This window comes from Alligator mississippiensis, chromosome 14 (assembly GCF_030867095.1).
Source record: "Alligator mississippiensis isolate rAllMis1 chromosome 14, rAllMis1, whole genome shotgun sequence".
Lineage (NCBI taxonomy): Eukaryota > Metazoa > Chordata > Crocodylia > Alligatoridae > Alligator > Alligator mississippiensis.
The window spans coordinates 16,218,138-16,240,136 of record NC_081837.1 but is presented as its reverse complement, the minus strand read 5'-3'; the positions used below and the strand labels follow the sequence as shown (position 1 = coordinate 16,240,136).

Sequence of the window (21,999 nt, the reverse complement as noted above, 5' to 3'; positions counted from 1 at the left end):
AGGAAAACTAACAAAAATTTCCCATTTTCATAGATTGTAAGGGGCTGGAAGGGACCTCACAAGATCATCGGGTCCAGCCCCACTGCACTAGGCAGGAAAGACAACTGGGGTCAGGTGATCCCAGCAAGATGACTGTCCAGTCTCCTCTTGAAGATCTGAGTGACTGCACCACCTCTGGAGGGAGTTCATTTCACAATCTGGACAACCTAACTGTGAAGAAGTTTTTCCTAGTTTTAATCCTGAAACAGTCTCCAGGAGTTTGTGACCATTACTCCTGGTTTTCTCCAATGGTGCCCTGGTGAACAGTTGTTCACCAAGCCCTTGATGTATTCCCCTGATATAGTGGCAAGCTGCTACCAAGTCCCTTCTCAGCCTTCTTTTTTTTAGACAGAAGAGACCCAAGTCCCTCTGCCTTTTCTCATATGCCTTGCCTTGCAAGTCTCTGATCCTAGGGTGGCTCTTCTCTGGACTCTCTCAAACTTTTCCACATCTTTGCTGAAGCGCGGCGCCCAGAACTGGACACAGTACTCCAGCTGCAGTCTCACCAATGCCGAGTGAAGCAGAAGAATCACTTCCCTGGTTTTGCTTGAGATGCATCAATTGAGGCATGCCAGAGTATTGTCTGCCCTGCTGGCTATAGCATCGGACTGATGGCTCATGTTCATACTATGGTCTATTATTATCCCTAGGTCCCTTTCAGTCATGGTGCTAGTCAGTTTGGCTCCACCGAGCCTGTAGGTGTGTTGGGAATTGTTTGTCTTCAGATGGAGCACTTTATACTTCTCAATGTTGAACTTCGTTTGGCTCCGATCTGCCCAACCTGCCAGCCTGTCTAGGCTGCAGATACAGGCGGACCTATTTTCAAGCGTGACCATGCTGCCCCATAACTTGGTGTTATCTGCAAACTTGGCCAGTGAGCTTTTCACCACCACATCCAAATCATTGGTGAAGATGTTAAAAAGCACTGGACTGAGCATGGACCCGAGGGTAACCACTGGCCACTTCTCACCAGGATAACACAGGTCCGTTCATTAGAACTCTCTGGGTCCTACCCCACAGCCAGCTTCCTACCCACCTAACTGTCAAGTAGTTAAGCCCACAATCCTCCTATTTTCTCATGAGAATATCATGGGATACCAGATCAAAGGCCTTTTGGAAGTCTAGGTATAGTGTCAACCTCTGCTCTCTTATCCAGGTGATGAGTTACCTGGTTGTAGAAGGAGATGAGATTGGTAAAACAAGACCTGCCCATGACAAAAGCCATGCTGGCTGCCATTTAGCAAACCTGAAAGTAAATGTAGATTAGCGTAGCTGCCTGGTATGCAGAGTATATTTCAGGAAGGTTACACAGGCAAATACACACACGCATGCACACACTCACAAAACAGAAGATATGCATAATACAAAAACATTTTCCTTGTCTGATGTCCCTGCATCAGAGCCACAGATAAGTGCAATAATGGTAAGACAATACAGAGAACAGTAACTTTCAGAAGACTAAAAAATTTTAAACACGATGTTAAAATATAAACCCATCATTCCCAACTAACTAATATAGATATTACCATGGAAACTCTGCACTTTATACTCTTAATAAACAATACAAACCAATACATCTGAGAATACAAGGTCTGTATGTAATCAGACCATTTAAGCATTTGGCATCTCCCCAGTCAATGACTGTTGTAAAACATATTAGTATGGTAATTGTCTCAAAGATCCTTGTAAAAGGCATAGAAAAAAGTGTAACAAAGGTTCAAGCTGTGAGACAATCTGGAGGAACTAATATCCTGCACTAAATATCAACCTGGTTAATTCAGACAAAATAAAGTGTGCTCTAATGTCTAGTTTAAAAATGCATTAATCCAAAGGGTATCAGTAATATTCTGGTGGTAGTGAAAAACATTTCTATATACTAGATTTGGAAGGAAGAAATAAACTTGCTTTAGTGTACCACAGGAACACACAAATAGCAAATAAGATGCCAGGAGTGCTCTCTAGATAAATTTATCTCTACATTATTTTTAAAATAAATAATTAAAATTATTTAATAATGAAAGCAGTTTTTACATATTAGATAAGTCTCAGATATGTTAAAAGGATTAACAATTAAATAATAATTAAAATAATATTAATTTGTCCTTAAGTGATAATGCCAAGAGCACATACAACATTTCAAAAGTAGCTTATTCAATTAACTCAGGTCATTTGATGCCAGACTCTTAGATAACTAGTGCTTCTAGGTTTTTGTTTAGTAGTGGGGAACTTCTGACTCCCAGTGACAAGGGGTTAAGACAATTACAGTTAGGAAAGTCTTGTTACTAGAGGACACAATTTGATTATTAGATCAGATGAAGATATGGAAGCAATAATTTTTAAGACATTAAAAGTACTGCTGGATTGTTTCATTAAACCACACAGTATTAAAGAGTTCCCCCAAGAAATGGATAAAAAACCCACAGCTTGAATTTGTGAAACTAATTCATTTTTTGTAAAGGCAACTATTCAAATCTTAGCTATTTTAGGAGCAACTTCTCTAAGATCAAAACGTTAGGCCTACATAACACCGGTCTGATATGGTTCTTAGTACAATGCAACTTGCACCTGAATTCTTCCAATACCATGGTACAGAAAGGTAAACTGCATATTACTATTACTGCAATATTGCAATATTTGCTACAATGTTGTTGTAGCAAATAGGGTTAAACATGATCAAAATGGCACAAACCCCATAAATTAGATCAAAATAATCAATGGCCTTATCCGTTGTCAATGAGAACCAGAGTATAAGGTCACTGGCTCAAACCTATGAGAACATGGAAACAGATTACTGAAATAACAGTTGCAGAGTTGCTTTGCAATACAGTGCCAATCCTATTTATTGAAGTTAATGGTTAGATACATTGACAGAGTATATCCAGTCCTAAAGGAGCATGCTAAACACAAGGATCCAAAGGTATTTTGTGTATCTGTCCATGTGAAAAAATTACAATTCAAGTGAAGACATTAAAATCTATCCCTGAAAAGCATCTTAGTTCCTTCCTCTTTGTACTAAAATAACGACATGGGCATAAGATGTGATGCCATCAATATGGGAGACAAAAATTCAGCAAGCAAAAAAATTCTAATGATTATTATGTAAAGATGTCTTAAAACATACAACACACACCAAACTTAATTGCTTCGGTTTATTACTTGACAGGCACCAGCCTATCCCCTGGAAAATGTCAAAATCAGAAAAAAAACTTAGAGGATTGCAATGTAAGGGTACATCATATTGATAGATCAAGCTATCATAGAGCACCATGACTGCCCACACTGTAATAGGTGTAAGCTGTGCTCTCAGTCTCTCAGGATACTACATACTCCAAAAAAACTATGAAATCTTTAATGAAATAGATAAATTAATCCCATTTACCATCACAGATAGCAGAACAAAGAAAGATACAGGAGTTACAGGACAGTAATTCATAACAGATGTCAGGAAACATTTTTTATGCTTACTGACAGATCAGAAATGTGTGGAATGGTGCACAAAGAAAGACTGTTGAAACAAAAGGTAACGGGGTCATTCAAGAAATAGCTATAAGTGTCATTTTTGTGGTGTCTGAAGAGTGCTACTGGCTGATACGCTGAAGGCCTGGAATGAGATGCTAGCTACAAATTAGAAGCAATTTCTATTTAGGGGGGAAGATGATGGCCCAAAATTTTAAAAAGTGCTCTATTATGGTTAATTGCTTTCCTCTGGTTCCATAAGTTTTCTTGTGTCTGTGCCTCCAAACAACGGAAGAAAAAAAGTATTCTGGTGGGTTCCCAGGTTGACTGCTAAATAACAGCTGTCCTTGACAAAACAGTGACAATGAACACAGACATGACTTATTTATAGGACTTTGAAATCCTGAAAAACATTTTGTATGTGATGTGCAATTGGGTTATTTGCAGACATATATACAGTAGCTGTGGGAAAAATGAAGCTAATTATAGTGATTTTAATGCTCCATGATTTTTTTCTCTCCTACGTAGGACCTGAACTCGAAACAGGTAGAAGAAATTCAATGAAAATGTCATAAATTATAAGAAACCCCACAAGATGTCAGAAATATTGAAACTATATCCTGAAGAAATGAAAAACTCAGAACAAGGAACAACCTGTGGCACCCATAATTAGGGCCTGGTGTAACTTGCAGGCCCAGCTTGTGCAGCAGCTTCTTTAATTGTGGAGTCCCCCACCCGCTGCTGATTGGTGGAGGGGCCCCGTCAGCCCCGCCGCTTGCTCCCAATGGCCCGAAGCCAAAAACCAGTTTTAAATATGCTGCGGTTTTTGCCTCCCGCGGCTGACTGGCAGAGGAGGGGCCCTGGCGGCCCCACTGTTTTCTGCTGACCGGACGGGAGACAAAAACTGTGCCATATTTAAAACCGCAGTTTTCACCTCCCAGCCATCAGAAGTGAGCAGACTGCAGAGGGGCTGATGGGGCCTCTCTGCCAATCAGCAGTGAGGGGATACGCAGGGGGATCTCCAAGATTAAAAGGAGCCACTGTGCCATGAGCTGGGCCCGCAGTTTAAATCAGGTCCTACTCAGAACATCAATGAACAAGCGTAGCCTGCACTAGCAAACAGCTGTGTGGTTACCTGAAGCCCATACTCCAAACAGAGACTGAGCAAACTGTGCCGAATACAAAACTGATCCTTACTTTAAGTGTGCTGTTCTTGGCAGTCAGCTGCTGCTCCAGCTGTGAGATCTGACTGCTGGAGTTCTCACGAAGTTTGGTGAGGCTGCCCTGGAGTCGTTGAACATCTTCTACAAGCTGGGCAATTTCCCGTTCTTTAGCAGCCAGTTCCACCTCCAAGCTGGATCGTGTCAGCACCTCTATGGCCTGCTCCTAACGTAAACAGAAACAACATTAAAATATATATACATATGTATGTCTTACGTATACATGTATAATGTACATTGATGTATGATGACAAAGCTCAAATGGAGGCAGTTTGGTGAGAACAAAGCGCAGGCCTGCCAGTAAGAAACAGTTTCCAATTCTGGTTCTACTACTGGCTTACTGGGTATACTTGGGGAAATTAGCTCCTTTGAGCTTGAAGTGGCTGATGTGTAAAATGGGGATCATGGAGGGAAACAATTTACCTATTTCATGCAAGTATCGAGGAGATCCAATAGCTTATGGGTGCATCTACATGAGATGCTGCTGCACAGTGGTTACTGTGCATTTATTTAGTACTTTTATAAGCAAGTACTAAATAAATGCGCATTAACCGGAGTTACCTCGCAGTGGCACTAGCAAACGTATTAAGTGACACTACTGTTTAGTAGCCTAATAATACTGCACAGTAGCGTATTAGCACTGTCCATGCTGTGACATGCTACTGTGCAGTATTATTCGGCTACTGAGCAGTCAACATTTTGTGTAGATGTGCCCGATGTCTATTAGTTAAGTACAGCAACTAAAGATACAAAGGATTCTATTTGGAGCTAATCATTATTATTAGTGGTAGGAGAGCTTTGCTGGCAACAAAAATCTGTGCTTAAAAACAGCACGCAAAAATTGTGCTTATTTTGGAGGAATAAGGACTATAAAGAGCATGGAGGCATGCATTTTGCTACTGGAACTATACCCACCACACATTCTGGGCATCATTCCTAGAAATACTGTCCCAGAAAGTGCTACTTAAAAAAAATCTGCTTCTTGGTTGAACTTGACAACTGTTTACTGCTACACTGTCACTACTGGGAACAATGAAAGTAATAATGACCCAGAATTCCTGCTTCCCTTAGGGGGAAAAATAAGAAAAAGACCAGGGTGAGAAGTAAGAGAAAAAGAGGGATGTTTTCCTGTGAATTTCTGTGTAAAAATTCTCCTTCCCAGCTCACTTCCAAATCCAAGTAGCTGGCTTTCTAGCTGCAGTAGCTCCCAGAAAAGGGATGAAAGTAGGAAGGGGAAAGAGGTCTAGCTATGCTGAACAGATAACACCTTCTGTGGAACCAGATGGGGCATGAGAGGAGTCGAATTCTACTTCCTAACTCTTGTTCTACCCTCTTTTCCCACACACTCAATATCCCTTTTCTCCCTAGCACACAGTTTTTAGGCCATATCACATCTTTATTCAGTGGAACAGCTGAAAACTCCCCCCCAAGAGTACTGTCACAAAACCCTCTTTGCTACATTGCTGGGTAACATAGGAGTTCACTGAGAATACCACAGACATTGGTATTTTCCACAGTAAAAAATAATTAAAAATGCTCTTTCCATATCTTTCCAACATTTAGCTTGATTCTAAATGACAACAGGAGACAGGAAAGTGGGAGCAGCAGAAACAGCATGTTGCAGGCTGCCGTTTCAAGACTCCAGAGCCACCCACCCCACGCGGAAACACATGCCCAAGTTGCAACAGAATCTGCTGATCCCAGATGAGCCTCATCAGCCATCTTTGGACCCACAGACAAAGCAATCATGGAAGACAATCATCCTTGACTAAGAGGGACTGCTGATATATAAATGACTTAACACTAGTGTTGTACCTCACAGAAAGCTATACTAATGAATAGCAGTTAACAATGCTTTGCTATTACATTGAATTATGCTTTAAAAAAAATGAAAAAGTCCTGTAATTTGTTTGCATGAAGCATCACAAATTGTATAACTGTCTAGTGCTTATGCCTGTTGAGACTAGAACAGAGGGTCAGAAATAAGATGGATAATGATCATTTTCATACTGCAATAGTTGTTATATTAAATATGAATGAAGGACAGAAGTATTACTAAATACAAGAAAGACTGAATGTTAAAATAACGATCAGACTAGGACAGAAAATGGGAAAAGACAGCTAATTCAAATTTACAGGTGATAGTCTGGATCTTTATTCATGCTTTTAGCTCTGCTTCTATTCCTGTTGACTTCAGTGAGATCATTACTAATCCCTTTTGAGAAAGGAGAGACCTAAATGTTTTTGCAGGCTTTTTTTTTGTCTGTGACACAGTCAGTACAAAAGGTACTTTAATGCAGCAATGCATTCCTGTTTGATATGGAGGGATGCTTACAAGAAACAGCAGTATAATATGCATCAAGAATTGCGTGGGTTACATCTGTAATCAGTCAACTTTCCTTTCTGTTTATTTAGTTATTTACTGAAGGTAAAACACTCCTATTGTTCATCGGATAGGCTAAAATGAAAGGAAATCCTCCTCTAAGATATGGCACCTATTAATTTAGGAAAAGCCTGAATGCAGTAATACAAGTGCCTAAAATGGTTCAACAGACAGAGGCCAGTGCAATCCACCTCCAACAACGGTGTGCTTGTTTATTTCGTTTTAAAACAGCTGACCCGCGTTTACCTAACCAGCATTTATTTACAACTATTTTTCATGGCCGAAAGAAATGTTTAACATAAGAAATAGCACAGTCTAAAGTGTATTTTTTTAAAAACTTTTTAAAGCCACTTTCTTCAAAGAGTAGGACCCTGCAGGTCATATTGCTAGAATGTCAATAATGCACTTCTTGGGTGGTTTGTTGAAATTAGTAGGCGTACAGCTTCATGCCTTCACTACGCACTGAAGACACACATTAATGGCCTATAAACACACGTGCTGTCATTTGGCATTTCTTAACTGATTCTTACCTTGTTGCAGCTTCTATCAACTTAAAAAAAATGTGATAGTTGCTTACACTATCTGCCTACACCGTGGGAACAGGAGCCAAGACCCGTCCTACTGTCCAGACAGAAGGAAGAACTTACACCTGAGCCCCAGCCCTCTACCACCTCCGACCTCAATGAAGAGCTTGTCCAACCAAAGACTAACAGAACTGCAATCCCCAGGAACACAGTTTTCTTTCAGTTAGGGTACTTTTTCAAACCAATATTTTTATAGCAAAGAGCATACATTGAACGACTTGGCCTGCACGACTGTCAGAAACCTGTAAGAGTCGGTAAATATTTTCTCTCACCACATCAGGTGCCTTCTGGATCTGTGTAGCAAGTTGGAGAGATTTGTTAGCTGATGAGAGCTGCTCCCTTAAGGTCTCTGCCTCTCTCTGCGCCACCTCTGCCCTCTGAAGGAAATGAAAAGGGGTGAAAAGAAAAAGTACATTCAGTTTAACAACTGACAATTATTACAAGAACATTCATCAATTCATGCCTGACTGACTATAATTGATTTTCCTAAACACTCAACCTAATAAATGTTAGAAAAAAACATAGAATGTGATGGATTTTTATTTTAAACAGTACAAGGAAGAAATAATTGAGCGATTATGACAGTAATTTAACGCTAGGAGCAAGGAATCCCCTGCTGATACTAATGCTGCGGCCCACTGAATTTCCCAGACTGAATAAATACAAGTGGAAATGGAGTCTTTTTATTCAATTTCTTTCTATTCTCATAGACCAAGCAGATTTTATTGCAAAATTCCTCATGGGAATAATTCTCATGGGCAAATGCTGAGTTAAAAGATATTCTGACCATTCTCCCTAACATCCAGACAATGTTGTGGGTTGTCTTTCTTCAGTAATTATTTGCTAAAATGTGAATTGTGAAGTTTTGTTCTTTCAGCAGGTCTATTTATTCAACAATATTTAACCCCTCATCTGACAGTCCTGCATAGATCGGTTACAGCAATTGACAGCATAAGCAGTATCAGGTAAACTCTTTGGAAGAGGGATTATCTTTTGTGTTCTTTGTTTAAATAGAATCTAGCACAATACAGGTCCTGGTCTATGACCGGGGCATTACTCCCACATAAATATTATTTTTTTTTTTTTTAAAGCCTAGGATTCAGCAGAAAGGATGTCTACACAGGAGTTTGGGTAAAGTCTGGTGGAGCAGAAGTGACTTCAGAGGACTGATTAAGGGAAACAGTGCAGAAATCTGATTACATTTACAGCACATACCTTTTGGACTATTAAAGAGGGGGGGAAAAAAAAGATACTTATCCATCTCAATTATCACCTCTTCCTTCTGGCTTCCCAAATTAAAATTTCATTTCCTTTCCAGAACAAAGCTATTAAAATTGCCTTCCATCTGCACTATCCACATTATTCGCTTTCAGAATCTGTTTTCTGGCTCAGGCTGGGCTCCAAAAGAAACTCAAGATTTTCACATTCCCTTTCAAGACTCTGCACCCTATTGCCTCTGCCTATATCTCTAGTCTGATCTGGTATCTTTTTATTATCCCACCCCCATCTCCTTTGTTATGCTAATAATACTCTCCCTTCCTTTCCTTTTCCAGTCCCACCTTTGTGCCTTCTTTCACACTTCCCTTTATACCTAGGATAACCAGTTCCTTCCTTCTCTTCAATACATCGCTCCTGGAAATCTAATCTCTTTCCAAGCTGATAAAAATTAACAAGACAAAGCCTATATTCATTGCCTTGATTTCTCAGAGTGCATCTGATCTCTGACTTTTTAAGCTATGGTCTACTCAGAGGAGAGACTGTGTTTTAATTTTTATCTTGTACAGCATACCATTAGCAATCAAATAATAATCTATGCTATTTTCTTGCAACCCTGTTTTAGGGAATGGTAGGAAGGAAAACTGGGCAAACAAGTTTGATTGTGGTAAATTATTTTCTCTCATTTGCATTAGACATATGTGAAAATATTTATCTAATAAATGCTAGTTAGCTACTGAAAACCAGAACAAACTACTACACTGGTTTTTGCTTTTGAATCCAGGATTGTATAAGTAATGGGTTTTGCAGCCTTAAGCAATTCTACTGATGGCTTCCATTCACAGCAGCATTGTTTAGAGAATCTATTCACTTTGCATGCAAACAAACCACAAAGGATATTTCTAATAGATGTTACATCTGCATGTACAGCATGCAGTCAGCTGCCCTTCCTTTCTGCATAGCCTCCCTAGTCACTTTAGCACATCTGTTGTAATCTAATGAATAATATTAAACAAGATTTCACAGTATCCATTGCTAAGAAGGATGAATCAACAAACTTCAGATGGTACAGCTTGAAAAATAAGGCCACGTTTTATTTATTTTTTAAATTGTACGCTCCTTATGGAAAGAAGTAAATATCTCTACATTTGGAAGGCATTTTGTGTAATCGTGGATGATATTTAATATACAATTCAATCCAAACATGATAAAAGAATGTTAAGGTTGGAAAATCAAGCACTCAAAAATTAAGAAATGCCAGAAGTATGGTTTCCTTGGCAATCTTAACACACTTCCCCCATGAAGTGCTTGTGCACTTTATGATAGTTTTTACCTGCATAACAATATGCTATTGAGCTCACATGTGAAGGTGGGTTGAACTAACACTCTGCTTCTTCCAGTAAAGTGCTTTTTTTAATTTTAACGTCTGTAAGCAGCCATAGTTTTCTCTCGCTAGGTCCAGAATTAGGGGCATAAGAGAAAGTCTCTGCTCACAATTCAAGCATTCAGTGCCAAAGTAGCCCAGAGCAACCAAAAGTAACAATGGGAGGGAGAGATGGGCCCAGGATCTGCAACTTCAGATTACAACATACTCAGTACAGGTGGCTGCTTCAAAAGAGCCACAGAACTCCAATAAGTCTTTGTAAGCAGGTGTGAGATAGGATTTTTAAGAGGATTATAACATGCCTAAACCTCTCTCTTCCTATACCCATACAATATAACAAATATCCTTGATACAGGCCATCCCTCCCTGCCAAATTTCAAGTCCCTGTTCCAAAATAGAGGTGTAAGAGCTTATCATTAAACAGCTATAAAATATTTTAACACAGGAAAAATTGTATGTTGTGTTCTCAGAAATATGAGTGGTTTCTGTTGGGACTGCCTGTTTCTGGAAGATTAAAAACCATTCAGCATTGGAAAATTCAGCCTAACTGGTTAAAGCTGGGAAAAGTTATAAAAAAACTAAAAACTTGGGCTTATTATGGAAAGGATCACACAGCTCCCAGTTTATTTGGCTTCACCAGCTGTGCCAAATAACTATAACAGTAAAACTGGTGATCAGCTTGTGTGGTTTCTCTCCTTTTAATTACCTAAATGATCAGTCCACTAAATCGGAAACCACAGAGAAAGACCGTTCCCATTCTCCATGCATCCAAAACAACGGTAGTTCCAGATATCTCAAATTACACAACTTTTTTTTTTTTTTTTTACTATAGCGTGTAAATATTTCATTGCTCGATAGCAAAGCCAAGTAGTGAGTCATGATCACCACATTGTCATAGATGTTTCTAAATTGAAATTTGTGACATACTCAATATAAATGACCAGTAGTACAAGTGAAAAAAAAATACATAAAATCTTTTCCTTAGGAGCTTTAACAACTGAATTGCATTTTCAGATTTACAAGCAACATATATCTTATTATGGGGAGCAAATAGTATGGGGAGCACAGGCATATTACCCCTGTATAGCTTTGTTGAGGGGAATGGGCCTAGTTATGGCTATAACAATTTCTGGTAGTGTTTTCAACATGCGATTGCACATACTATAGACTATCCCATAGCAACTATGAGGGTTTTTTTTAGAACATCTGATCAATTAAAGCAAGGTAGTAGAGCACTAAGCTTCAAAATTCTTCTAACATTTATACTATAAAAACTTCAACCATTTTGAAGCATTTGTCTGCATCAACCTTCACAGAATAGCAGCAAGCTTTTGAAAATAAATGACATGAAAGCTCTCCAGGGCTTTGCCACCTATTTTTGCAGCAATGGAGAATTATATGAACAACATCAAACAGAAGAGCTTGGGTTGTCTTCAGTCTCATCTTTGGGCTATTGTGCTTTACTTTCCTCCTTGAATGGCTTCCAGATAAATGTATTTCCAACTGGAAACCAAGGTTATACAGGAAACTCTTCTCTTAGGGTAAAAATAATGTTAACTATTCTTTTCATTTATACAGCATTTTCCATGTAAGATCTCAATGGACTTTACTTCCTGTCTTACAGACACTGAAATTAAGATCACAGAAACAAATATCTGGACCCAAAACTCACTGGACCATAACATCTGTTGGAGTAAATGGGAGCGGCTCCATATAAGTCAATGGAGCTATAGTATTTTATGTCAACTGAGACTCTAGCCCACTGCAAGCTGAAGAACCAGAAAGAGAATCTAGATATTCTAATATTAGCTGCTTTAGCCTCAATGCAGATAACAGAAAACACAGTGAAATTGCACTATTGTAATAGTGAATAAAAACCAGGAGCTCCTTCTTGGTGCTGCTTGCCATCAGTTAAAAAGCAAAATTTCCCAGTACACATACATCCTTTGCCTATATACTGTCATCTTAGTTTGTGATAAAGGAAAAACCATTCTCTATACTGGCCTGAACACATGCATATTTCACAGCAATCTTGCTTAGCTGGAAATATAGATCTAAGCAAATTTCCAGCATGATCTGTTAGGACTAGGAGGAAGTTGCACTCAATAAAATGAAATAAAAACCCTGTGAAGAGTGTTTCTGCCAAGATCATTTCATTTTCTTTGTACTTCTAGGCAAAAGAAAACTGTTATTTTTGCTAACACTTGCTGTGGCAAGTGCAGTGGTTTGTGAATTCGGGTATTCTTCTGTTCTAACAGTTTTTAAACCATTCATTTCTCCTCTACTGATCTTAAAATCCAACAACAGAATTTTCATTAACTGCATAGTGCTAATCCAGTCTAGATCCTTTAACAAATCGCTATAAAGTTCAGTGAGCACTCTGAAAAGAACATTTCCTCTTTCCATTATGACATAATTTTTTATATTTTGCACTAGTTTCTATTTCAAATACGTGAAGGACAAATGCACGAATCCTGTTAGCATCATGGGGAGGAAAAGGAGACCAGTTTAAAAATCCTGGCTGGTAGTCTTTAAGGCAATTGCATGATTGAGGATTGGGCGAGTTTTATGGCCTCCCACATCAGACCCATTATTGCATGACTTCCCACATCAGTTAAGCAGGTTGTGCGATTTTGGGAATGGGGTACAGAAGTTCCTCAAACTGCAAATGTGCAATTGCCAACTGCCAGCACACAGGCAGCCTCACAGTAGGAGCCCAAAGGGCTCGGCCCCTGGGGCAAGGAAAACATTTGCCTTGCCCTGCAGCCCATATTTAAGACAGTGCGAAGCTGCACGTACAGCTGAGGAATGAGGACCTCCCAGCTGCTCATCTGCCTGTGAGATGAACAACCATGAACAACCGCATGCAGCTGGGGAGCTCCCCACTCCCCAGCTGCTGCTTCCATGAGCACTTCCATGGGCACCTAAGCTCCCAGCTGCATACCTAATTTTAAAAGGTGCAGGGTGAGTATGAAATTGGGGGTCTCTCCCTGATGTTGGACTCCTGGCTTTAAAAAGGGGCATGAAGCTAGGACCAAAGCATCTGTTAAAGTGGCAATGGGAGAGTGGGGAGTTCCCTGCACTGCAGCTACTACATCCATGACACGTGGGGGGAGTACCCAGTCTCTGGGTCCCCTTTAAACATCCTCAGGTGTTTGGACCCAGACACTGGGGAGAGGCTCCCTGGTCTCTGGCTCCTGACACTCAGGGAGCTTTGAAGAGCACAGCTGCCTCAGTATGAGCAGTGGGTTATGGGCAGCAGGGAGCTCCTGACTCCACAGCTGCCCAAGCCCTGCACCATAACGTGTCTGCTGAAGCTGGGGAGGGAGGAACTCGTGGCTTCTCAGCCACTGCCCCACCACCTCAAAAAAAGCAGATGTGAAGCTTGGGTTCCCAGCTGCACGCCTACTTTGAAAAAGTCTGGGGTGCAGTGAAGTTGAGATCAGGGAGATGCTCCCTGATGTTGGGCTCATGGTACCCTTCCGTATGCCTCCAAACTCCCATCTGGCTCCAGGGACTGGGTGGGGGTATCCACTGATTGAGCAGACAGCAGCCCATGCCAGATCCCACTGCTCACCTAACAGCTGGGATCTGACTTGGGGTCAGCCTTGAGGCATTATATTACCATTACCAGGGGATAGATACAATAGCTTAGAGGTAAGTAAAGAGCCTGGAGACCTAGATAAAAACTTTGTAAGGGAAAACAATAATGGAAACTTTAGCAGTGTTCTCAGCAAGAGGATAGGACAGTCTGTTAGACACTTGAAATGCAAGCATCTGGGGAATGCTGCAAGAAGTCTGGGGAACAATGCAAAGTATGTTTGGTCCAAAGTATGGGGAACAAACAGGAAGAACTGAAGGTCCTAATACAATCACAAAATTATGAGGTAAATGGGATTACAGAAACACGGTGAATTAGTTCACACACCTGGAATATGGTCAGAGATGGCTTCTTCAGGAAAGACAGGTAGGAAAAACAGTGAGGAGGTTTAAATAAAAGGGATTTACAAGTGTTCAGAGGTGCTGTACGAAGTTGAAAATCTGTTGAAAACTTTGGTTAAAGATCAGAGGGGAGAGCAGCAGGAGGATGTCATGATGGGCACCTCTTACAGGTCTCCAAACCAAGAGGGGGAGATAGACAAGGCCTGCTATATAAAAGTGAGGAAAGCTTCCAAATGGCAATTCTTGGTTCTCAAGGGGGACTTTAATTATGGGGACATCCGCTGGGAGGCAAACAGCAGCGCACAAGCAGGCCAGCAAGTTCCTGGAGTACGCCGAGGATATGTTGTGGACTTACTGTTCACAAACAGGGAGGAATTAGTTGGGAACGTGAAAATGGAAGGGAACTTGGGTGACACTAACCACAAAATGATAAAGTTCAAGATCCTAAGGAGAGGACGGAAGGAGATCACCAGAATAAGGACACTTGATTCAGAAAAGCAAATTTTAACAAACTCCAGGACCTGCTGGGCAGGATCCCTTGGAGGCAAGTCTAAGGGGAAAAGGAGTCAAGGAGAGCTGGCTGTACTTTACTGAGGCTCTCTTAAGAGTGTAGAAGCAAGTGATCCTGATGAGATGGAAGAATATGAAGTGCAACAGGAGACCAGTTTGGCTAAACAGTAATCTTAAGGAGTTGAAACTCAAAAAAGAATCCTATAAAAAATGGAAACTTGGTCATAGTATTAGGGAAGGATATAAGAGTATTGTATGGGCACGCAGGGAGAAAATTAAGAAGGCCAAGGCACAATTTGAGATGCAGATGGCAAGGGACATAAAGGCACTTAGAAGGTATTCTACAGGTATGTCAAAAGTCAGAGGAAGAGCAGAGATTCCTTAGGTCTGTAACACCGGCCTGCCCTATGGGTGGCCATGACGGCCCCTCGTGGCCACGTAGCTTCTGTTTCCCCCTGTCCTTGAAGCTACCTCCCCTTGTGCTCGCTTGGCACTCCTTGATGTAAATATGTATTTAGAAATGGGAGGCAGCCCCAGGGATCCCTGAATGAGATCTCATCCACTCAAGAGCTATGGTCTAATTACTCATCACCTTAAGGGCTAATTTCATGGCCTCCTCATCTCCCCTTCTAGCCATGCCCAAGCCAAGCAGATGTTACCCATCAATCAGTCATCACCAATCAGTTCCACGTGCCCTTGGCCCCCATCTCAAATCAGTCTAATGGACACTTGGCCCTGTCCACCTCATTTTCTTGGCCCCTCCCTGGCTCTAGCCCCATTTCAGCCCCTCTCTCCATGATGGGTTTCCAAACCCCATCCACTCTGGGTGCTGGCTAAGTCCATCTCTGCCCATCTCTGGGTCCTGGACTCTTCAGCCCCATCCATCTTGGCCCTTCCCTGGGCCCTGGGCTCCCTACCCCCTTGTCTGCCCTGCTCCCAGGTTCTGGCCTTACTTGCAAACCTCTGGCCCTGCTTCTGGGCCTATTGGGACCTCCTCCTCCCCACAGTCTCCCCTAGCCACCAGCTGTTGGGACCTTCACCTTCCCTTAGTCCCATCCTAAACCACCAATGTTACCCCAGCCCTAAGGCTGCATTACCCACAGGCATCCTTGGTGTCCTCACCAGTCTCTCTCTGTAGCCTACTCAGGAGCTCTTCATGCTATGGCCTCCAGCCAGACTGGCAACCTTAGCTTAGGCCCTGCACTCATACTCTCTAGGCCTGGCCCCCTTCCAGTCAGGTGCCTTCTCCTGAGTACCCCTGAGCCTTGTCTGCAGCCATCCTCCCTGTTACAGTCCCTCGTGGACTGCTGTAGGCAAACTAGTCACAGATGATGCAGGGAAGGCTAAAGCATTTAATGCATTTTTTTTACTTCTATCTTCACAAATAGTGACAGCTACCAGATGATGAAACTGGCAGCAGAAATACAGAAGAAGACAGCCTTGAGTAATGGCAAAATAGGTTGGGGATTACTTAGAGAAGCTAGATGCTTTTAGGTCGACAGGGCTTGATGGGATGCACCTAAGGAGACTGAAGGAATTAGTCGAGGTAATTTTGGAGTCATTGGCTATCCTTTTTAAGAACTTGTAGCGGTCAGGTGAGGTCCTGGGTGACTAGAAAGGGGCAAGTATAGGAAGGAGGAGGATCCAGGGACCTACAGACCAGTCAGCCTGACTTCTGTACCTGGAAATATCATAAATCAGGTCCTCAAGGAATCCATTGCAAAGCACCTAGAGGAGAGCAAGGTGATCAGGAAAAGATAGCATGGATTCGCTGAAAGCAAGTCATGCCCGACTAGGGGTGTGCGAAGCAGGCCCTACTCAATTTGGATTCGGATTCAACTGAAATCAGGGACAGTGATTCGATTCCTTGATTCGGATCACTGTCCCTGATTTGATTCAGCCAAATCTGAAGATTCGATGCCGATTCATAGAATCGGCGATTTGGACAGACACAAGTTTAAAAGTTTTTTCTACGTACCTCGAGGTACCAGTGCGGCTCATGATCGTTGTGATGCTGGGGCACAAGGAGTGTCCCACTTCTGGGTCCACTGGAGAGTGTGATGGGGGAGCCCCTGTGTCCCCCCAGCTCGGCAATTGGCTGCAGGGAGACCCTGGGTGTGCACCCAAATTCAGGAGGCACCAGTCACCGAACCGCGGGATGCAGAGGGGCCCCCCGGCACGCTTTCCAGTGGACCTGGAAGTGGACCAGAAGTGCTTCTGGTCCACTTCCAGGTCTGCTGCTGTGCGTGCTGGGGAGCCCCGCGTGCTTCTGTGGGACACTCCATGCGCACACATCAGAGGGTTCCGATTCAATTCGGAGAGATTAAAGGGTCCTCTGATCCGTTTCGGAGATTCGGCCACCAAATCAGGCCAAATTGCCGCCGAATCGAACCAGGGACTGAAGCTTCACACAGCCCTATGCCTGACTAACCTGATTTCCTTCTAGGATAAAATGACAGGCCTGGTGTAGGAGAGGAGCGGACACGGTATACCTTGACTTTAGCAAGGCTTTTGACACCATCTCCCACAACATTCTAATTAGCAAGCTAAGGAAATGCAGACTAGATGAAAGTACCATCAGGGGGATATATCAGTGTTTCCCAACCGGTGTGCTGTGGCACACTGGTGTGCCGTCAGGCATGTCCAGGTGTGCCGTGGCATTTTGGGCAGGAACCATGCCCCCTGGCTGGCTGGAACCATACCCCCTGCCTGCTGCTGCTGTGGACACAAGGAAGACGGGGAGCGTAGCCACCGCCAGGCAGGGAGTGTGGCTCCAGCCCAAAATGCTGTTTGGCTGGCCTCACACTACCCCTCCCCTGCCATCAGCATCTGGCTGGCTGCACACCACCCCGCCCCAGTCGGTGTCCAGCTGCCGCATGCCATGCTCTGCCCCCTGAGTCTGGTCTGCTGCGGTGCTTTTTTATTTAGGTAAGTGTGCCGTGGGGCAAAAAAGGTTGGCAAACATTGGGATATATAACTGGTTGGATTAATCAAACTCAGTGGCCATGTCTACACGTGTGCTTAACTGCAGAACAGATTAATTAGCTGCGGAGTAGTGTCACCAACTACACGTGTAATGGTATTAAGCCTCAGTAAGCTAATTAACAATGCAGCAAAGTAACTAATTGCAACTAATGCAAATCTAGATGCGGACCATGGGCATAAACTGTGCCTGGTCAGTCATATTTTTTCTTTTCTTTTTTTTTTTCTTTTTAAAATTTGGCTAAGCATTATTTGGGCCAAACTATCAGGATACATCAGAGATGTGGAACCATAGACTTATTATAAACCTCAAGTCCCTGCATTTTTTTGGCAGCAATATCATGACCTTAAAATTAATCTTGCAGGTTTCTAAAACCTTCTAAAGTATTACTGCTTTTACAACGCATTCAATCCATTTTCAACAAAAAACTGATTTTCATTATCCACTATCAGACAAAAAGGTGCAGGAAAATAATAATTAATTTGCATCATCCACTGTTTGCTGTAGTATATATTGACGTAAATAAGGTAAGAAGGATCCTCTACACTGACTGGTTGAGGCCGAGAGAGCTCATAAGAAATCTTTATATAAACATACATATGCATGTGCATGCATATACTCCTTTTTATACACCCCAAAACAGCACAGTAGAGAATCTCACTAACTTTACTGATTGGAAATGATTAGATTCTGTGAATCAAACTATAAAAAATTCAAAGATCCTGTATCGCAAATTATAATAAATAATTTATTTTGACAAGTAAGGGTAGTTTAGTTTTAATTATTTATTATTTTACTTCATAGCATATCAGCAAATATGCCATGATTTATTGTGTAAAATGAAATCTTAATAAAATGAGCTCCCCTCTTAGAGCATTATTAAATCTTTATGAAAATGCAAGGTAAAACTTCTGGAATGACTAGGTTTGTGAATTGGCAAAGCAAACATCAGTTAACTATTTCTATATTCAGTAATACTTCTGTTTACTGCTTTATTGATACCAATTAAAGTATTCAGTAAAACACATTGGGGATTAACAGTGAAGAAAAAATTAAATGCATGCTCAAATGAAAACGTTGACTGTTCTTTTTCTTATCTTGCAGCAGAAAGGGTAGCATTTTACTGCTACTGCAATTGTAGCAGGTCTCAGTAGAACCCTTCAGACTCTATGCCAAGTGTTAAAGTTGCATGTTAACGAACTATTAAATTGCTCCTCTTGAGGGAACCCTGGCATTTTTAGTAATTATTGCATTGTTTCATCTTTTTATACTGGTTCGCTCTGTCAAAAGCTTTGCTTCATTCTCCATTTTCATTAATTTTCTGCTTCTTCGATATTTGTTTTTGCCCCTTTAACAATTTCTCTTCCCTGCAAGTTAATTCAGGTTAGCATATATGACTTTCTGCATTTCAGCAAGCCTGGCTTCAACATGTATGAGACCATGCTGCAAAACAATGCTTTAGCTAGACAGAGAGATTGGACTAGATGCTGATGAGTAGTCTTAACTTGCACTACATCATCACCGCCTTACTAGTTCCACTGTCGACATTCAACAACACTCGAATTTCAGCCCACAAACCCTGACAGGCTAGTTACTGCAACCTCGAACTCAGCTCACGCTGGTGTATGCAGATGGGAGCTGGGTGAGAGAGCAAAACCTGTTGTACTTTAATAAAGCAACTTAACTTTGTGGTCATTAGCCTCCTTTACAAATATCAGGTGGCATTCTTTTTCCTCTACATTGTACTACTCTACTTCCACTGTATTGAGTTCACTTCTGCCTGAACACAGGTTTTTGCTTTTTCAAATTTTTCAAACACTAGTGTTTCAATGGAAAACATTTCTAAGAGTTATAATCTTTTCTGGGGAGTAAATCAGTAGGGTAAATGAAGACAACAGGAACACAAAATATATTCTCCTCACAACCCTAAAAATGCCCATTCTATTAACAGAATAGAGCATTTATGTTATCAGGCAGGTTAATTAAAAAATGAGAGGTTCCTGGGTAAAGGGTCTTGTCCAGAGACTCAGGGTCAGAAGGACTGTCATAGTTGGGATCGGGAAGGAATTTTACCCCATGGTCAGACTGGTACGGCCTGTTTTGGGTTTTTTTTTTTTACCCTCCTCTGTAGTGGGTGGCCTGGCCCTATACCCTGGGAGTGCTTGAGCATCCCAATGAGGTGAAAGGGATCACATGAATACAAAAATATTGGAAGTCCATTCCTCTAATGCTGTAAGAGTCAGGTAAAGGTTTCCAAGTAACAGTTCATGATCTTTTGTAGTATGGTAATAGGGAAACAGTAAATGCATGCTATTTAATTGCAGCAACCGTTTGGAAATAGAAAAAATAGCTTACATAGAACTAGCCATTTTTGCAAACAATAAAAAAATACACTATCCTTGAAGAAATGACAAAATACTTTTACCAAAATAATTTCTGGGTCTACAGTAATTAAAAAACAAAACAAAACTCCTTAAAGCTTTCAAATTACTACCAATGCTCTTATATCTACTGCTCTGCCTAAAAGGTTTTCTTGGCAGGAAAGGAAAATGTTTTCTTTTATTGACTATAAACATTTTAGAATTTTGCATCCTATGTATCCTGCTTCAGGCATATTTTTCCAAGGTCTGGGCAACTAACATAAATAAAAATAGGTAGTCCTGGGACTGCAGACACAGCAGGAGGTGGCAGAGATTAGAATGAATGAAAAATAGAAACCTGGAAGTTCCTAGTTTCTAATCCTAACGGATGTACTGACTTAACAAAGCTAACTGAAAGCTGACTATCATGACTAGGCCTTTTGTACCTAAAAATTATCAGACGCATTTCTCCAAGCTGCTTATATGCCCAGACATTTCACTTGTATCTAGAATAGTTTGTATAAAAGTATAGAACAGGTGATTTTTGTTTTAAAGCTTCAGAATTATCTTATTACAGAGTAGTGCCTTTGGCATCCATTTTGGTACGCTGGCAGGAAATACAGGGAAGAAATTATTGAGACAATTTACTGAGTTAATATTGGAAGCAAGAAATTAGACGACCTTGTTATCTCTTCTGTATGACATCTTCATCCAACTCCCATCGAGTCAATATGACTTACATTTAAAAACAAGAACAGAGAATTTAGGTTCCTCGCTTTTCGGGTGTTCAACTTAATACACTTTGATGGAAACTGATTTTCAGAGGGCAGGTCCACAACAGATTCTATTCTAATTTAATGTGTCTGAAGTAAGTCACCCAAAAATGGAGGCACACAAAAATCATGTTGACCTTAATCAACTGGACCAAGTTTCGAATGCAGTGATCGATTAGTAGCCAACATTTTTAATGGCAGCTGATTTGCCTAATACGGTATATTACAGGATTCTTTGCTGTGAACACAAACCGTTTCAAATCACCACAAGCAGACAACAAAAAAGACCATGCATAAGCAAGAGAGGTGCAATTTGGGTTAAACTAGGCATCTGTTATGGGTTGATTTTGTATACTGCCAAATGTCTGATGTTTTAAATAATAAAATGAATTTAGCAAACTTAAGTTGACTTGTATAAGGCATTTGCTACTACACAGCAGAAATAGAGCTGTTTGAGAGCTCCCATGAAGGTAATAGTACATCTTGCGGGACCTGCAAGTATTTTCCTAGCTTACATGGGCCACAAAATGCTGTATTTACTTGAATCCAAGATGACTTTAAAATTTAAGAGGACTCCCCAGTAATTAGATTATAAACGGGAAATTATAAACTTGTTATAAATCTCCATTTATAGACTCTAATTACTGAAGGATCATCTTAAACTTGTTCCTAACAAATGTTGTGGGGGGGGAGAAGGAGAGAGAGAGAGAGAGGGAGAGAGAGAGAGACAAAGAGAGAGAGAAAGGAAGGAAGCCTGACTCTCACACTTTGCTTCTCTGCCACTTGCCCCCCATGTCTGTGCTCCTGCTATCTGTCCCTCCTAGCTGCCAGCCCCCAATCTCCCAGTGCCATTGGCCTCCAAACCCTCCCCCACCCCTAACCCCTGCTGTCACCTTGTTCCCCCCAATCCCCAGGATGTGCTTCCCCTTGCCCCCAGACCCCTACTAACTTCCAGTCCCCCATTCGATCCACATGTGCTGCCTCCTAATCCTTACCTGATCCCACCTGCAGCTCCTCCTCCACCCCTTGGTCTCATCTCTGTATGATCCCCAACACACACAGCTGCAAATCCCCACGCAAAGTTGCCACCATATCCCGCACCTTGTCATCCCTGAAGTGCACTGATGCCCCATCCACCGCCTGATCTCTG

At 41.5% G+C, this 21,999-nt stretch overlaps 1 protein-coding gene across 9 annotated transcripts in view; it reads right to left on the bottom strand.

Moving 5' to 3' along the window:
- Positions 1–21,999, bottom strand: part of CUX1 (cut like homeobox 1) — a 415,956-nt gene that overhangs the window by 123,430 nt on the left and 270,527 nt on the right. For 6 of the 9 annotated variants that reach the window (XM_059717046.1, XM_059717048.1, XM_059717049.1 and 3 more), the window contains exons 10-11: positions 7,955–8,059; positions 4,693–4,881 (exon numbers count right to left, since the gene is read on the bottom strand). In XM_059717046.1, coding sequence (XP_059573029.1) covers positions 4,693–4,881; positions 7,955–8,059 — 294 coding nt within the window. The remainder of the gene's footprint in view (positions 1–4,692; positions 4,882–7,954; positions 8,060–21,999) is intronic. The other 3 variants (XM_059717047.1, XM_059717050.1, XM_059717053.1) reach the window with 1 other exon arrangement.